Source organism: Agelaius phoeniceus, chromosome 29 (genome assembly GCF_051311805.1).
Source record: "Agelaius phoeniceus isolate bAgePho1 chromosome 29, bAgePho1.hap1, whole genome shotgun sequence".
Classification (NCBI taxonomy): Eukaryota; Metazoa; Chordata; class Aves; order Passeriformes; family Icteridae; genus Agelaius; species Agelaius phoeniceus.
Genome location: NC_135293.1, coordinates 2,853,695 through 2,871,188, shown reverse-complemented (window position 1 = coordinate 2,871,188; position 17,494 = coordinate 2,853,695). Strand labels below are relative to the sequence as shown.

General features: G+C 51.1%; 1 protein-coding gene across 7 annotated transcripts; it reads right to left on the bottom strand.

The window, feature by feature from the left end:
* Nucleotides 1-251: 251 nt before the first annotated feature.
* On the bottom strand, nt 252-16,794 carry MIER2 (MIER family member 2). 7 transcript variants are annotated; one of them, XM_077191377.1, is made up of 13 exons: nt 16,749-16,794; nt 11,974-12,061; nt 10,698-10,846; nt 10,129-10,254; nt 9,354-9,477; nt 8,602-8,711; nt 7,922-7,991; nt 6,979-7,145; nt 6,042-6,123; nt 5,811-5,905; nt 4,794-5,026; nt 3,783-3,919; nt 252-3,174 (listed from the first exon to the last, which is right to left on the bottom strand). In XM_077191377.1, the coding sequence occupies exons 1-13, from the start codon at nt 16,755-16,757 to the stop codon at nt 2,699-2,701; spliced, it is 1,866 nt and encodes a 621-aa protein (XP_077047492.1). In that variant the 5' UTR covers nt 16,758-16,794; the 3' UTR covers nt 252-2,698. The 7 variants fall into 7 exon arrangements, with proteins under 7 accessions (XP_077047492.1, XP_077047494.1, XP_077047496.1 ...); XM_077191379.1 differs by having other exon boundaries at nt 4,899-5,026; XM_077191381.1 differs by having other exon boundaries at nt 4,923-5,026.
* Nucleotides 16,795-17,494: the final 700 nt, after the last annotated feature.

The window sequence follows — 17,494 nt, the reverse complement described above, 5'->3', positions numbered from 1 at the left end:
GATTTGGGGGCACCTGTGAGAGGAACAAACAGCTCCCTCCAGCTGCAGCATAGGAAGGGAAAAACTCTGGGCCTCCTCCTAGGCTGGGATGGCATCCCTGGCACAGGGAATCCTGGCCTGCCTGGAGGAGAGCACTTGTGGAGGGCAGGAGAGGATCAGACAGTAGAGGCAGGGACCTCTATTCTTATTTTGCCATCATTATACACTGGACTGTTGCTTCTTGGCCTCCAAAAAGAAGACAGACTTCTGGCTCACTTTCAAATTAGGTTTTTAATTAAATAAATAACGGCGAGGGGTCTTCAAGGCAGTGTCACTTCACAGTGTAGGGCTGGGGGGCAAGGGAGAAAAGAGTCCAGCATTGGGAGCGGCTCAAAGTGAATGTGCTTTGTAAGAAGGAAAAAAGAAAACCCCAACCAAAAAAAAAAAAAAAACAAACCAACCAGAACCAAACCCCGTCCCTGTCCCAGCCTTTCTCACCCCTTTCCCTCAAAGTTATGTGGAAAAAGCGCTGCACTCATGTTGAAAGACCCCATGCAAATCTGTAAACAACACTGAAGGACATCGAGAGATTTCTGCCTCAGCCAGCTCCCCTCTCCTTTCACTAGGGCTTGAAATAAACCAAAAGAAAGAATGGTTTCAGGAAAAGTAAGAATGTTCTCAGCCTATGGAGGAGATGCCAAGGCCTGGCCCTCCCTGGGAGGGCTGCCTGTGCTCTCACCCTGCCTCCTCTTCTCCCTTCAGCCAAGGAGCTTCCTCTCAGCCCCAGAAAAGGGGAATCACAGCCTGGGCAGTTCCACTATGGAGCAGGCACTCGTGTTTGCTCTCTGTTCCCAGGAGCAGCTGGAGGAGAGGCCTCTGCTCAGCACCTCTGGCTGACAAAGCCATGCCTGGGGCTCAGCACCTCCCAGCACAGAGCTGGGCACCAAAGCAAACCCCTGCCAAGCACACAGACCAGATCTGGGCCTTGGGAGATGAGACAAGGTCTAATCCTGACATCCCATGGGGCTGTTTGATGCTGCCTCCCTGCTCCTGCTGCAGGGCTGGGCACAACTTCCCAGAGCCAGGTAAAAGGAGGCTGCAGCCTCCTGGGTTTAGGTACCTGCCCAATCCACTGCAGCAGAGCCAAGTGCACAATCCCAGCCCCAAATCCTCCACCAAAACCCTCAACTCAAGCCCCTTCCCAGCTGCAGAGTACAGCTGGAGGTAACACAGCCCTGTCTGCACCAGAGCCTTGCCCAGCAGGTGAGCAGAGAGAATTCCCTGCATGGGAAAAGGGGAATGGGAACACACTGAGCCAGGGGCCAACCCCACACCTGCAACACACCTGGCAAGTGAAGCAGCTTTGGACTCCAGCACAGCCAAGGACAGGCTCCTGTGGCTCTGCACAGCACCTGGCACCTTCCATGGCAGGAGAGACACACTTTGCTCTCAGCACAGCCTGTTTTGTGGCACAGGGATGCTGTGGGACTCCCCTGCCTGGGACTGTGCTAGCACCCAGATCCCAGACATGCTGGGAGCTAAGCAACCTCCTCCCTCTGCTGACACACTGTTGGAACAAACTGGGAAGTTACAGATGCTTTCACCTGCATTCTACCCTCTGGCACTTCAGCCCAGACAAGATCAGGTCACCCCCTGCCAGCAGCAGCACCACAGTTCTTGGCCAGCATCACTCTGAGTTCAGAACCTCCTGTTACTCCCCACAGAAATTCTCCCTGGCCCAGCATTGCTCAGGAAGGTGAGAAGGACCTGAGTGCACAGGATGCTGCAGCACACACAGCATTCCCTCCCAAAACCTGACAGTTCTGCCCAAGGGCTGGGCCAGGCTGTCCCACCTGCAGCTGGTGGAGAGTCAGGAACCCATGGCTGCTGCCAGAGCTCCTGGCATGAGAGCCCAGCTGCTGTCATGGTCCTTAAGGGCCAGCTTGTCCCATTCCTCTCTCTAAAGCCTGGGATAGTGTCCCAGGCAGGACTCAAGGTGACACTGCCAGCCAGGCCACCCTTCCCTGAGCCTGCTCTGGTCCCAGGGGCTGTGCACAGGTGACAGGAGATGTCCTAGATTATTTTCCCCCCTCCAGCATATCCAAAGCACTTGTCAGCAGCATGACCCCCTTACTCACTGCTCCCAGCAGTGTTTGCATGCCATGAGCAGCTGTGTGTCTGTCCTGAGCCATGGCTGCTGGGAGGAGGACAGGGTGAGGGGCTCCTACTGCAGCACGCTGCCCGTGGAGGGAGGATCAGCCTCCCTTGGCATCACCGTGCCCATCTCTGCAGGAAACTGCCCTGCAGCCCTCCCAGGCTCTCAGACCCCCAGCCTGCACCCTCACCATGATGGTGACACATCTCTCTTCTCAAAGCACCTCAGACTGTCCCCGCTGGGGCCAAGGGACACGGCCCCATCCCGAGGCAGGGGCTCTCTGAGCAGACTGGCATCACCCAGGGTGACACATGGTCAGCACAGGACGGGGGTGAGGGACCTCCCCACTCAGGAAAGCCAGCCACCACTTTGCACAACTGTGTCAGGATACACTGGAGCAGAAAGGTGTTTGGTTTCACTGTAGCCTTGGATCAAGGAGGATGGAAAGACGGATTCCGACCGACAGCTCCAAACTGTCCCTACAGGACAGTGGAAGTTCCAGAATTTCACTCAGTCAGGTCAAAGTCCTTGCTGGGTCTGTGACAAATTGGTGACTGGAGACTTTCACTGTGACAGAGGCTCTGAGCGAGCCACAGGTGCTGGGCAAGCCTGATGAGCAGTCAGGAAAGTATTTACATCTCCGATGCTGATGAGACCGAAATCCGTGACCGATAAGGACACTTGAGCAGGGGCCACCACTGCCTCAGGGTCTCTGTCCAAATCCACAGCACCAGCAATTAAAGGCAACCCCTCATTAATGTCTGCAGGGAGAGTGAAGTCCATGGTTATTGTCTCACCAGAGTTCTGCAACGTTTCCTGCTTCTCTGCCAGTCCTGGTGCCACGGGTGGCAAAGCAAAGAGCTCGGGCTCAGAGGGGGTGACAGAGTGACGTGGGCAGGGCACAGGGACAGCCCCCGAGGGCGTCTCCTCCGAGGGGTCAAAGGAGCAGTTTGCCTCCGAGGGGGTGCTGCATTCATAGCCCTGCCCTGACTCACTGATGCTGCCCAGGCTGCAGGCTGTGCTCTCCACACTCAGGGGCTCTGCTCAGGTGTGGGGAGAGAGAGAGGGACAAGGAAAAGAAAGTCACAGTGAGTCCACAATGCCCAAACACCCAAGAGTATTTGTTAGATGGCACAAATGTTTCTTTGTTACAGCAACCAAGATTCCCCCATCAGCCCCTACCGAGGGAAGGCAAGATGCCCACAGCAGATGGGAGGCCATCAGTGTTTCTATGGAAATTAAAGGAAACCTCACAGACACACTGCAAGATAAGCCAAACCCTAAATCCTATCCCTCGTGCCAACAACCCCTGGGAGCTGCCCACACAAAGCTTTCATCTGTAGTAGGACAGTGAGGGAATGAAGCCATGTGGGGCTCCCTGCAGATCTTCTCACAGCTTTCACTGTGTGTGAGAGCAGCTTGCACCTGACTTCTGAGGCCTTAAGGCAGCCTCTGGAGGAGCTGCCCGTGTCAGGGCTTTGGAAGCAGTTCATCCAGGTGCCCAGGGCATGATCCTTTTGTTTTGGGAATGACCTAGGCCACCCCTCCAAGCCTACAACTGTTTTACAGTCACCCCTGGTCAATGCAGAGACAGACAAGACTCCTGCTGACACCAAAACCCCATGGCAAAGAGACAAAAAGGAATTACCTGTGCTCTCAATTGCTATCTGATCCTGCCCAAAGTGAGCATCCAGGCAGCCAGCTGCAGAGGGAATTGGTGGGGAGCTCCGAGAACGACTCGTGTTTTCCACTTCAACCCCATCCAGGTCATTGTCAGTGAAATCCCTGTGAGGAAACAGAGAGAGCCTTGCCACCACCTGCTGAGCAGAGAGATGCAGGCAGCAGAAAGGGTGACTGGGATTAAAACCCATCCACAAATAAAGCAGGATTGTAGAGACACCACTAGAATGAATGTTCATCCCTCCCTGCTCTCAGAGCCCTGAGGAGGTGATCTCAGTGTGGCCAAGACCAGCCCAGCATAAACCAAAATGGGCTCTCCAGCTTCCTAAAGAGCTCTGCCCCCAATTCTGTGAGCCTCAGCCTGTTGCAAAGGGAAATAAATACATGAACAAACACTCAGGAACACCCAGATTCATGGAACGACTGCGGTGGGTCCTCAGTGTGACAGCAAAGAGCAAGTGATGAGAATATATTTTCCCACCCTGGGAAGATTTAAGATTTCAGGTATTTTCCTGTCTTGCATCAGAATTAAAAAAAAAAAAAATTCTAAGCCTTCATCTGATGTTTTTAATTGATTCAGCTTCAATATTTCATTTTGACCTATTAAGAGATTTCCGTTTCAACCTTTTTGAAAAGGTGTATTTTGAAAAGTACTTTCTGTAATTAGCATACATTTCAAAGGGAAGAATTTGCCTCAAAGGGAAATTAATTCAGGTTCCAAACCACCAGAAATAAGTGCATTTTTGAATTTAAATAGCTCCCTTCCCAAAACCTCATCAAACTGAGTTCTTTCACCAAGTCAGCTCTGAATCCCTGTCCCCAGCCTTTTGTGGATGCGTTTGTCTGAAACAAAACTACTTTTGACACACAGAAAAGGACAAGAAAGTCCAGAATTCTTTGATCTTCCCTCCCCACACCAAGTGAGTGTTTGTGCTCTGAGAACACCCCGTGCATCCCTCCATCCTCCCACCCCAGAAACCTTCTGGAGAAGAAAGCGCAGTCTGTTAAGTGGAGGTGCTTTGCAGCAGGAATCTTCACTGGGAGGTTAATATTACTAATTTTAGTGTGAGAATATTCCACGCACGTGGCTCCAGGGTGGAGGACGTACTTCTTCCTTCCTAGACGAGTCTGCTGAGTGAAGTAGTCATAACGTTCTGATTTTTTCCACATGTAATAATACTCCACGCACTCGCCCACCGACCGCGTGCGGACCTGAGGAGAAACAGCCCAGTCAGGACAGCCCAACCCCATCCCTTGCATCTCCTGGAGCAAGGAGCTATCTTCCCATTTAACCAGCACAGAAAATTAGAAGTGCATTACAGTGATTTACATTGCTATGGACACATTGCTGCAGAACAGAAGCACGTACTGAGGTTTCCGAGGTGGCCAGAGAAAGAAACTCCCCACAGCACACAGCTGCTGTCACAGACCCCTGTGGGCCACACACACTCGTGCAGGACTTTCCTGTGCTTCCAGCAGCAGCACACTTAGCAGAGAGAGCAAACCTGCATCCATTGTCACTGGCCAGCGTCAACATGCCTACAATTAACCAGTGGTAGAACTGGACTCTCTGGTTCTGCCAACTCCCAGCACAGCAGCATGTCCCGGGGCCCAGCTCTCCCTACAACAGCATCTGCCATTCTAGAGGACCCCAGGGGACTTTACGAAACATCCACATGCTCAACTCACTCATTCACAGAAGTACTGCAAGGGCTGAGAGTTTGGAAAGAACTTTTGAGACTCCAGAAAGGGCTAATCAGTAATTAACTGACATCACTCATGCAGGTCAGTGGTGTTTGTGACTTCTCCCACCTGGAAAATAAGGCAGAGCAGGGCAGTGAACAGCCCATCACCTGCTGGCATGAGTCAACACAAAGCCTGGGATTGGAACTCGGCCATCCTGAACTCCCTGTGTCAGCCCAGGCCCAAAGCACACCTGTGGTGCCCAAGCACCTTCCTCCTTCCCCTGCTCCTCACCTGGGGGGAGCAGCCTTACCTTGTTGGCTTGGATAAGGTGAAAGTTTTTCCCATGGACCCTAAAGCCATGTTCAAAATTTCTACATTCTTCCTCGCTCCAGGCACAAAGCTCATCTGTAGCAGAAAGAGAGAGTTGGGGGAGATGTAAGGGAAGAGTTGGGGGAGATGGAAAGGAAGAGTTGGGGGAGATGGAAAGAATCTAGAAAGAGTTTTATGTGCCATAATGAACCCAAAAAAGGGGGGTCCTCACCTCTGATAACCTTCACGTTGAACCGTAACCTCCTCAGTGCCTCTTCTGCATTGAAGTTGCATTTCACCAGCTCATACAAAGCCTGGGGAACAGGAGGAAATCACTCCCAGCACCTACCTGAGCAACACACCACAAACCAGCCCACTCATGACTCACATTTGTCTCGTAAAACTTGCATTTCCCAGGAGCCACCTTGCTGCTAACCCCAACTTGACCATCAGCAGAGATTACCCCACTTTTTAAGGCACTGGATTACAAATCCTGGCACTCAACAGATGCAATGCCACCAGAATCTAACCTGGCTAGCTTGAAGTAAACACAGCTGCTCTGAAATCTGCTGACTGTCTCAGTCTTCCTAATGGGAAGGTAACCAACCTCCCCCAGTGCACAGCTGGGCACACACCCTTATAGGAATGTGCCCCTTGTTGATGGAGTGACAAAACTATCCTTTGTCCCCTTAAAAAGGAAATAAGCTCAGAAGTTTCTCTCTTCAATTAGGTGAAAAGACATCTCATAGGACTTGGGGGACTTCAGCTGGACTGAAGCCAAATGTCCCACCTAAGCAACTTGCTAGAAAAAGAAGAGAACAAAGAAACCAATGGCTTTTGTGAGGAGTTTTACCAGGAGCAAGAACCTCTTGCCCTGACTCGGTTTTTCTCTGTAAATTTTGCCTTTTATTAAAACTTTTTTGTTTCCAACACTACCATAGAACCCATCCTATTGCTTTTATGCCTTCTAAGATAGCTGAGCTATCTTGGGTGTGATATAAATCTCCAAAAGCTTATGATTCCTGTCTCGAGGAGACCCACATTTCACACCCTCGCTTACCCATCAGGATCACAGGAGTTTGACCACATTCTGCCCTCTGTAGGGAACATGGCACTGTTGGGCCAGCACCAGCTGGGTCTGTGTGGGCTGCAGGAAGCCCTGAGCTCACCTGCTCGTTGTCCTTGACCACCTCTCCCTCTGGCAGGCTGCTGCCAGCCAGCTCGTCCCACTGCCGCTTCACAGCTCGGTACAGGAACTCTTCCACCTCCCTCTCAGGGAGGATGTTTGGGTCCCAAAGCAGCTGATCTTCATTCTCATAGGCTAACAGAAAAAGCACTGAAATAAGATAATCAAACAGAGAATTCTGCTGCTTTTTGAGAAGTGGTCTGCACGGACATGCATGGGGGAGACAGAGGAGGGAGGGAATCTTTGCTTGCTTGCTCCAATTTGGCACCAGAGATGACAAACATCTCTCAAGGCACTGCCTGTTCCCTCCTGATTTTGGAGGCAGATAAGCTCTTTATATCTCTTTTAGGGCCTTTGGCACGGGCTCAGCTTGCTTCCATTGTTTCAGAAAGGTTGGCTGACAAAAGTTTTTGTTATCATATTCTCAAAGATTGCTGTTTTGATTAATTAATCCTGGCAAATAAAGACTGTTTTAGCTTTCTTGTCCAGAAGCTCAACAAGCTGGCACTCATACTGTACTCATTATTGGACACAATCTGCAAATCAAGGCACCTCTGTCTACTCTGCAGACATCCCAAAATCAGAAACAGATCATCTCCAGGGAGCACTGGAGGTGCTCACTACTTAAGGAAGATGTCAGAATAAATCAGAGCATCCCCAGATGGGTGTTCCTTCTCTTTGGCAACAGCTGAGACCCCCTCCTGCAAACCTGTCACACCAACCCAGTTCTCAGTGAGCTCCACCAATTCTGTCCCTGTGTTCCCATCCCCATTAACTCAGGCTTGTTTCAGCCAGTAAATCTGAATGTCAGCACTGAAAGCTGCCCAGCCTGGAGATCCAGAGCAGGACTGGAGATCCAGAGCCCATCAGAACCCCCTGCCAGCAGCCCTACTCCCAGCCCAGGCACAAAGGAGAGGCTGCCTTACCTTTTTGCCTGTGCCTGTTTAAACGGAGGATGGGAACAGTGGCCTGGTACTGAGGTCCAACCATGATCTCCTGAAATCCCACAACAGAGAGGTGAGAAAATTGAAATGGGAAATGCTCCATGCAGGCTGTACTTCATGATTTAGGGGCTACACCACTACAAGGCTGATTTATTTCCTGGTAGCCCCCTCTGTCACTATTGTTTCTAGTGAACCCTGACTATTTTATAGGGTAACTAAGAAGATTTATTACCAACCAGATGATACTGTGGGGACCTTCAGCATTTACATAGTTTTAATGTAAAGGATCTATGACAAGCAGCTGAGGTTGGAAATAAAGCAATGCAGAGGTTCTCCTGCAACCTTAACAGCCAGGATGAATTTGGAAGCCTGCTCCTCTCTTTAGAAAGATGGTTCTCCCTCAGTGAATCCTGCTGGGAATGCTGCACAGCATTTCACCTTTATAGGCCTACAGGCTGCAGATTTAATTTAGGCACAACAGATTTCCCTATCTAACACAGAAGATGATTTCAAGCTTGTATTAAAAACCCCTCTTGTAACCCACATCTGCCACTGCCCCCCACAAAATGCAAGGCATCAAGAAGCCAACTGGGGAAATAACACAGTGCTTGGGTGTCATGGATTTTTCCAATTCAAGAGCCCCCCTTCCCAAGGTCATTTACCTTCTTACACTCATTGGATGGGATGGAATCCACCTCTGAGTCCTCAGCCATGGAGGAAGCACATGGTGATGAACATGGCTCTTTGTCTTCATCAGCAAGGAAGTTGTTTGCTTTGTGGGAAAGGAAAAGATCTGTAGTTAGGAATTTTTTATTCTATTCCTTTACATTCCCTCTCCTTCCCTTCATTTTCTGTCCTAAAGTCCCTTTCAGCATGGACTACAGTGACAACTTACCTGTATTTTAATTTTCTCACTTTAAGTAAAAGAATTTGGACACTTGCCACATGGATGGCCAACTTGGGGAAGCTCAGACTCCTTATTATTGCAAGACAGCAGAAGAAATAACATCACTTCATGCAGAGTCCCTGTCACGTGCTTTGGCTTCCCACATATTCCAACATTTAGAAACTGCCACAATCCATCACTCCATTACTACTACTGAATTTATTCACTTGTAGAGGTGTCAGATGAGGTACTGATCTTTCAGACTGCAATTACAGCAGGCAGCAAAACAATTCCCACTCTCTCTCTGAGTATTCTGAGAAAATTCTCCCCTCATCCCACTGCTCATCAACGCTCTGTCCTGTCCTACCCAAAGCCCGGTAACGCCTCTGCCATGCAGACAGTCCCTAGGAGGAAAAGTGGAAAATCTGATGTCAGGAGACTGACAAAATTAAGAGAAGCATTCTCACCCTCCCCTGCAAATCATATGTAAAAGTGAACAGCAGCTACTTAGGAACTAGTGACACATACAGCCAGGCTGGTTTGGGAACAAGTCCGAAGCATCGTGGGACGTGACGGATGGAGTCAGATCGTCAGCTGAAGATTGTGTCTCCTCCTCTTCTTCCCCTGAAAGCAAATCCTTCGCTATTTGTTCCTTTTAACAACAACAAGAAAGTGAAAAATATTTTTAAATTAAAAATATATATATACCAGGGGGAGTGAGGCCTAGAGTAAAAACATTTTTGGCCAGCAGTGGTCACATCCACAGAGCTTTTCACCCTCCCACAGCTTGTCCAAAGACAGATTCTCTCTCACACTCCCACCACACCCAGACTATTTTCCCTAGAAGCACTTTAACAAGTGTCATGAGTGGCTTCCTATGGAAGTCAGACAGTATGAGCAAGCATCCCTTTCTGTAGAGCTGCACTCACAGCAAATATCTCAAAGATCCTGAAGGAGAAAGAAAGAAAAAAAACCCCAACTCCCCCCCCCAAAAAAACCCCACTTTCTACAGACTCGAGCTAGAACAAGAGGAGACAAGAGGAGCAGTGGCTTCATACAAACTTTGAGGATACAAACTGGCTCTTGACACACCCCCATCAATGTACAAATACTTGTAACCAAAGCTCCATACAGAGTTTCTATATTTTGAAACAGATATCCTTTGTTCCTTCTCCTCTAAACACTTCACACTCCTGTTTCTGCACCTGGTGTTCCCCAGAACTAGGCAGGCCCCTTCCAACCCCTCTGAAATGGGGGGAACCTCAAGCCCATGTGCAGACAGCAGGCAGAGAGCTGCTCTCACCTTATCCAGAGTCATGTCAGGGAGGTTGGGAGTGATGTCATTGCTCTCACTGTCCTGCTCCGAGATGGGATCTGATGCCTCATAGCCATACAGTGCAAGCAGCTCCTCAAATGGCATTTCACTGCTCTGAGCAAGAGGAGAACAAAGCTGCATCAGGAAGAGAACAACCACAAGAGCACCACAGCAGCTGGAACACAGAGAGGGCAGCTCAGCTCCTCTGGGGGCTCTGAGCAGCCTCAGGGGACACTGTTGGGACCCACTGTAACCTGTGCCTCTCAAAGGTCTGGAAAAGCCAGGAACTTTCACCCCAAAGCATTTTAAAAATACCTTTATCTTTTATTCTAGATTTCAAACAGGTGAAAGATGCCAGACAGCACAAGTGTATTTAAACAGAGGAAGGGGAGCAGCAAATCCCTGTACCTGCCTTGTGCCTGGCCTGAAGGGACCCTCCCTGTCACCAAGAGCAGTTTGTGTTCCACTGAGACCACCCACAGCTGCAGTCAGGGCTTCACACAGCAAACAACCAAACCCTCCAGGTAATTTCCCTTCCCCTCCCCTGCTGCCTTTACCTGAGAGGCACTGAAACTCTTCTCCAGCTCTTCTAAAGATTTCTGCTTCTCCTGAGTATCATCTTCCTCCCTTTCTTCCCTCACACCATAGTTCTGGGAAAGGATCTCTGCCAGGTTCAGTCGATGATCAGCTGAGCCCATTGACACAACTGCAGGGATCAGAAGGAGTTGGACACTAGCACCACCATGGAGCACATCCTGAGATGCAACCACAAAGCCAGGGATGATCCCTTCTTGTGTGTGTGCAGACATGATAAGCCAGAGGAAGAGATTAGGCAGAACAGAGGGGAACAGAGATCACAACTGGCAGCAGTCACTTCATCAGCACAAAGGTTCTGTGCACAGTTGAGTCCCACAGCTGACTGGAAGCTGAATCTGAAGCTTTTCTGAGTATTTGTGTCTCACTCCTCACTGGATTCTCACAATGTGTGTGCACACACTGCAGCCTTTCCTTCACCTGGGGGCATTTTTAGGGTAATCACCCCTTACTCAAGGTAATCTCCCCTTACTCAAGGTAATCTCCCCTTACTCAAGGTAATCTCCCCTTACTCAAGAATGGCCAAAGGGACACCTGCAGGAGCTTTGACACCACCCCTTACTCAAGAATGGCCAAATATTTCTTTTTATCTCCTACTTTCATGGATTTCCCTCTCTCCCTGCAGCCCCATGAGATGCTTTTCTGGGATTGCTGCCAGTGCCATTGCACCTTGGCCAGGGCCTTACGTGCCATGACCACGCTTGCAATGAGGATAAATCCTGTGAAATCTGGGAAGGGGTCTTGGGATACATCAATAAAAGTGAGGGGAAAATGGGGGGAAAGGGTAATCACTCTTTACTCAAGGTAATCACCCCTTACTCAAGAATAGCCAAATATTCCTTTTTATCTCCTACTTTCATGGATTTCCCTCTCTCCCTCCTCCCTCCCCACAGCCCCATGAGATGCTTTTCTGCCATACCTGCCATGACCACACTTGAGGATAAATCCTGTGAAATCTGGGAAGGGGTCTTGGGATACATCAATAAAAGTGAGGGAAAAATCAGGGAAAGGGGCAATCACCCCTTACTCAAAGTAATCACCCCTTACTCAAGAAGAAGAGTGGCCAAATGAACACCTGTAGGAGCTTTGGCAGCTTTAAGCCTCTCCTCCTCAGTCCAACAGCATGGGAATCAACCAGCAGGCTGGGGAGGTGTTGCAAGGAGAAGGGAATTGATCACAGAAACTTTGTTTCCTCGGGAAAGCAGAGCAAGAGGCAGAGGGAGGGGAGGCTGGAGGTACCTGCAGCGCTCTGAAGGGAGGGCTCTCCAGGACATAGACCACGGGCTGGGTATGGAACCACCCTGGGGCTCTGCCGGCCAACAGAGGCCTTCAGGAAAAGAGAAGAAATGGTTGAGACAGCTCTCCTTAAAAAACACCACCTTTCCACCCACCTCACCCCACCAGCAAATGCAATTTAAGTTCAAAACAAAAGTTACCTCAGAGGGCAGTGTTAGGAACTGTGCTGTTCAAAAGAGCTCCTCACCTTCCCTCAGTCCATGTATTTCCATTCCATCTATTCTACCTCCAGCACTCTGCTCACTGCTTATCCCCCCACCAGTTTGAGATCTCAGACCTTTGTAAACCACTTCAACTAAGGAGCTGGAGCCTCAGCTGTTATCCTAAACACACACACTGTGTCTGAGCACAGCAGTTTTAGGGTCTGACCCTTCAGGGAGCAGCCAGCCACAACATCCTGGCTCCTCCCTGATGCTTCACTGCACCCAGGAGCAAGGAAACAGCAGAGAAGGGGCCTGGAAGGACCAGGAGCACTCTGCTCACTTCTTATCCCCCCACCAGTTTGAGACCTCAGAGCTTTGTGGTTTACATCTTCACCTAAAAGGAGTCCCTGGAGCCTCAGGTGTTATCCTGAACACACACACTGTGTCTGAGCACAGCATTTTTAGGGTCTGACCCTTCAGGGAGCAGCCAGCCACATCTCCCTGATGCTTCACTGCACCCAGGAGCAAAGAACCAGCAGAGAAGGGGCCTGGAAGGACCAGGAGTGGCACAGGTGAGGTGGGAGAGGCAGAGCCTCAGAACAGGCACCTGCAGGGTGGCATTTGGTGCCAGGTCCCAAGTTCAGGCAGCAGCAGGGGCTGAGGAAAACAACCCAGACAGAACATCTGCTGCTCCTCACGCTGCTGTGCCTGCCACTTGCTTTTCATCCAGTTCAGCCCAGCAGGGAGCAAACAGGTAAACAACCAAAGCTTTTGGGTGACTGACAGCACCTGAGTGCAGAAGAAAATCCCAGAGTCAGTCCCCCAGTGGCATCTCTGTGGGATACTCAGCCACCAACAATCTCAGCACCATCACTCCTCACTTATTCAGCTGGAGCCAGGACATTTACAGCCTTCCACAGGAGCCTCTCACAATTTATTTAAGAAAACACAGTACAGCTTCACATTAAAGTCTGTCCTCCAACAACAAAGCAAAGTATTCACCACAAAAAGCCACCACAGACTGTGAGTTCTGAGTTCCTTCAGCTACCAACGTGCAGACTGGAAATTCCATGATAACCAAGAAGATGCCTCCAGTCCACCATCCCCCAGAATAAACCCCCAGAGATCACTCTGGCTCCAGACAGAGCCCTGCAACCATGCCCACAAAAAGAGAAGGGAGAAGTTATGGGATGATGAAAGGAGAAGGGGACAGACTCCATTTTGAGGATGGTCATACCAGGAAATGGCTCTGTAAGTCAGGAAAGTGTCAATGTGCCTTTGTTGGGCTTTGCTGGAATGTGACCAAGCACAAAACCCTCTTGGAGAAATCCTTCCAAGCAAACAAACATGGTTTCATGGAAGGGGTGGGGTGTGCCTTGACTCCCTCCAGGTCTTGGAGAACCTGCAGAACTCAGATTTGGTCAGGCAATGATCTGTAGGTCAATGGTACCTCCTTGCCTGGGGATCAATAAAGCCTCTGAAAACAAAGATTGAAGCTGTTGGCATGGATGGGCTGGCTTGAAAAGGTCTCAAGAATACCTCAGGAACAATGAGATCTCCTGTTAATAATCAGGTGCTGAAAGGAAGGGGATTGGCCACTGCAACAGCGTGACAATTCCACAACTAATCAAGAGTTTAGTGCTCCAAAGCAGTAACAGAGCACCAGAGCAATGGAATCACCATGGAATAACCAGCACTGCTCTGCTGGGGCTGAGAAAACAAGAAACAAGTGACAAACAAAGAAAATGGTCCATTCCATGTCCTATTTGAATAATCCCTCAGATTACTCACAAATCCACAGAAACAAGAGTCAAAGGAATAGAAGAGAAAGGCAGGCCTGGTTTAAAAACGCAGCTGATGACAGAATATTTCTGATCTTCCTGATTACCAGTGCCATGGGATGTGGAGTTACTTGGGCTGAAGGTGAGGTAGGTGCAGCCTGACACTTCAAATCCAACATCCAGCCAAAGCAAATGGCCCATTCCATGTCCTATTTGAACACATGTGGGATACAACAATCCCTCAGATTACTCACAAACCCAGAAGAAACAAGAGTCAAAGGAATAGAAGAGAAAGGCTTGAAAATGCAGCTGAGGACAGAATATTTTGGTTGCCCATTCCATGCCCAAATCTGAACACACATGGGACAGAACAATCCCTCAGATTACTCACAAATCCAGAAGGAACAAGAGTCAAAGGAATAAAAGAGAAAGGCAGGCTTGGCTTAAAAATGCAACTGATATTTCTGATCTCCCTGATTACCAATGCCATGGGATGTGGAGTTATTTGGGCTGGAGGTGAGGTAGGTGCAGCCTCACACTTCAAATCCAACATCCAGCCAAAGCAAATGGCCCATTCCATGCTCAAATTTGAACACACATGGAACAGAACAATCCCTCAGGCTATTCACAAATCCAGAAGAAACAAGAGTCAAAGGAATAGAAGAGAAAGGCTTAAAAATGCAGCTGAGGACAGAATATTTCTGATTTCCCCGATCACCAATGCCATGGGAGTTACTTGGACTGAAGGTGAGGTAGGTGCAGCCCAACACTTCTGCCTCCTGTGTGATGTTTGAATTTGAAATGCAAGAGCCTGGCATGCACCAGAAACACAGAGAACAGTTCTGGGCCAGGGTGTCACTGCTCCTGCTGCTGGGGAGGGATTCCATGAGTTATTCTCCAGTTATTCTCCCAGTGCACTGTGATCCTGGAAATTGGCTCCTATGCCCATGGGGCATTGAATCTTGGGGGGGCAAAAAAGGAGATTAAATTCCTTTAATTTCACTTTCCCATCCCCAGCATTGTTTTCCTCCTGCCAGCTTCTGCTGCTCAGGCATAGGAGTAACTTTCCTCTCAGAAGTTACACTGAGGTTGTAACTGCTCACTCTCATGTTTGTAGTTCTGGGTGACTCCTGCACTCCCTCCTGAGGTGTGGACTCAAGGCTTTGAGCACGTGGAACGAAGCTCAGCCATCATTTAGGACACACAGAGGCAGGGTCTGAGCTTTAGCCCTGACAAAGTTGTTTCCCAGTGTGAGGCCAGTTGTATCTACCCTGAGAAAACCTTCCAGACTGAAATCACTCTTGCAAAAAAGTGAGGGAAAAAACAGAATTCCCCTTTCCAGTGCCACCTTTCAATAACTAACATCGTTTCCTGAGCCAGTCTAACACATATGTCAGATTCAGTGAGAAACCTTCCTGCTTGCTCTGCCTTGTGCACACTCCTTGGCCATGGGGCCATTTTCCACAAACCCCAGCTGCAGCCAGGGAGGGAAACAGATTTGTCCTGCAAGTTCTGTCTCTGCAAAACCAAAGAATGAACAGATGACACAACACACAGCCCACCTTGTGCACTGCCCAGGAAGATCAGGGCCCCACCACACCTGTGCAGAGATGCTCCACACCCAAAGCTCACCCAAGAGACAATGCCAGCTCCTGGATGTCCCCTGAGCTCTCTGAGCTGGGCAGGCTGCTGAGGCACCACTCTGACCCAAAAATGTGCCCAAACAACTCTTTGGCAGAAGGGAATGCAACAAGCTTGGTGCTCCACCAAAGGCCAAAGCATGGTGGCCAGCTCAAACAGACTTTCCTCGTGTAGAACACTGAAATATCCTGGAAGAGAAGCCCTGCCCTGGGACAAGATGCTGTCACAGCCAGTGGGGACCTGAGATCCTGCCACAGAGTACCTCAAAGTCTTCCCCTTGTAAGTCTTGTTCCATGTTGTGGCCACCATGAGGGTCATGCCACAGAAATGAAGTGTGCATGTGTCACAGCAACCATCACAACAGGTCAAGGATGTTTGAGGGACATGGCAAGGCTCGATGGGCAATGGCACCACCAGCTCAAAGAGCAATGGAGCAATGGCAGAAACATTTCAGCACAAGACACCAAGGCAAACACGATGGAGCAAAAACATTTCAGCACAAGACACCAAGGCAAACATGACATGGCAATAGGGGAGGGCAGTGGGGAGTCCCCACCTGGTCCCTCTTTACTTCTGGCCCCTAGGCAAGGCGGTGAGAACCATCCCTGCCACCCAAACCAACATTTCCCGACACCTTCCCCACCCTCTGCCATTCCCAGCATCCTGACCTCACTGCTCAGGCCGCCTCTCACCTCAGAGCCCCCTCCAACAGCTCCACACCCCTGGGCCCGGCTCCAGCCACCCCAAACCGCTGCCGGCTCCTGCCGGGCCCCAGCCCCGGGGCTCCCGCTCCGCTCTGCCCCCGGGCCTTTCCCGCAGCCCCCGGCCCCTCACGCCTCTCTCCGCCGCCCTCAGGCCGCGGGGTCCCCGCGCCGGCGCCGCCCGCTCCCGCCCAGGAGCCTCTTCCCGTGCCGTCCCCGCCCGGCCCCGCCGCCCCCGCCCCTCGGCCCGCTGCCGCCCAGGGCCTCGGCGTCCCCCCGGCCCGAGGGCCCCCGCCCCGGTGGCCCGCGCCGGCCCATCACCCCGCTGGCTGCCTCCGGACGGCGGCCCCGGGCGGGCGCGGCTCGGCGGTCCCGGTGTTCCCGCGTTCCCGCCCGCCCGGCCGGGAGCGGCCCCGGGCCCGGCGCGACCCCGGCGGCGGCTCCGCGCTCACCTCCGCCATGGCCGAGCGCGAGCGGCAGGGGGCGCGGGCCCCGGATGCGGCGGCGGCCGCTGATTGGCTGCGGCTGCGGGGGCGGGGCCAGGGCCGGGGCGGTCTGAGGGGCTCCGGCTCGGGGGCCGCAGTTGGGGTTCGGCCGGGCTCGGTGCAGGTTCGGGGTTGGGGTCTGGTGTTGTCTCTTCTTGTTTTTCCTCATTTTTTCCTTGTCTGTCCCTGCGGAGCGGCCACGGAGGGAAGGGAGTGGAGGCTGCACGCTGCCGCTGCCCCCAGCAATGCTCCTCGAGTACCGGCCGGGCCGTTTGGTCGCTGCCGGGACCGCCGCTGTGAGGCCCCGCGGGGGCCGGTCCCGCTCCCCTGGGCCGGATCCCTCGGGCCGCCAGCCGGGACAGGCGGTGGAAGGGCCCAGGGACACAGCGGGGACCGCACAGGTCAGAGGAAAACCGTGCTCACAATTCCCGGCCTGCCTCAGGTATCACAGAGCTTGAACGTCCAGGGAACACTTGGAGGGATACTCACTGGTCACTCCTGTGAAAAACTCCAATCACTTGTTTTTAAAATTTTAAAAGCTTAATAGTAATAAAATGGTTATAAAAATAGTAATACAATCAGAGTAATAATAATTTGGACAATTTGAATTACGACAATATGAGACAATAGAGACAAAGAGTTACGGACAGTCCAGGTACCCTTTTCTGGGCAGCACAAGGCCGAAAAAGGACACAGTTAACAGAGGATTAACC

Bases quoted from the DNA above. Each gene is read 5' to 3' on its own strand.
- MIER2 (XM_077191377.1), bottom strand. The intron at 8,712-9,353 runs GTATGTGTCACT...TTTCCCACAAAG, and splicing joins GTTCCCAAACCAGCCTGGCT to CAAACAACTTCCTTGCTGAT. The intron at 7,146-7,921 runs GTAAGGCAGCCT...ATCTTATTTCAG, and splicing joins AAACAGGCACAGGCAAAAAG to TGCTTTTTCTGTTAGCCTAT.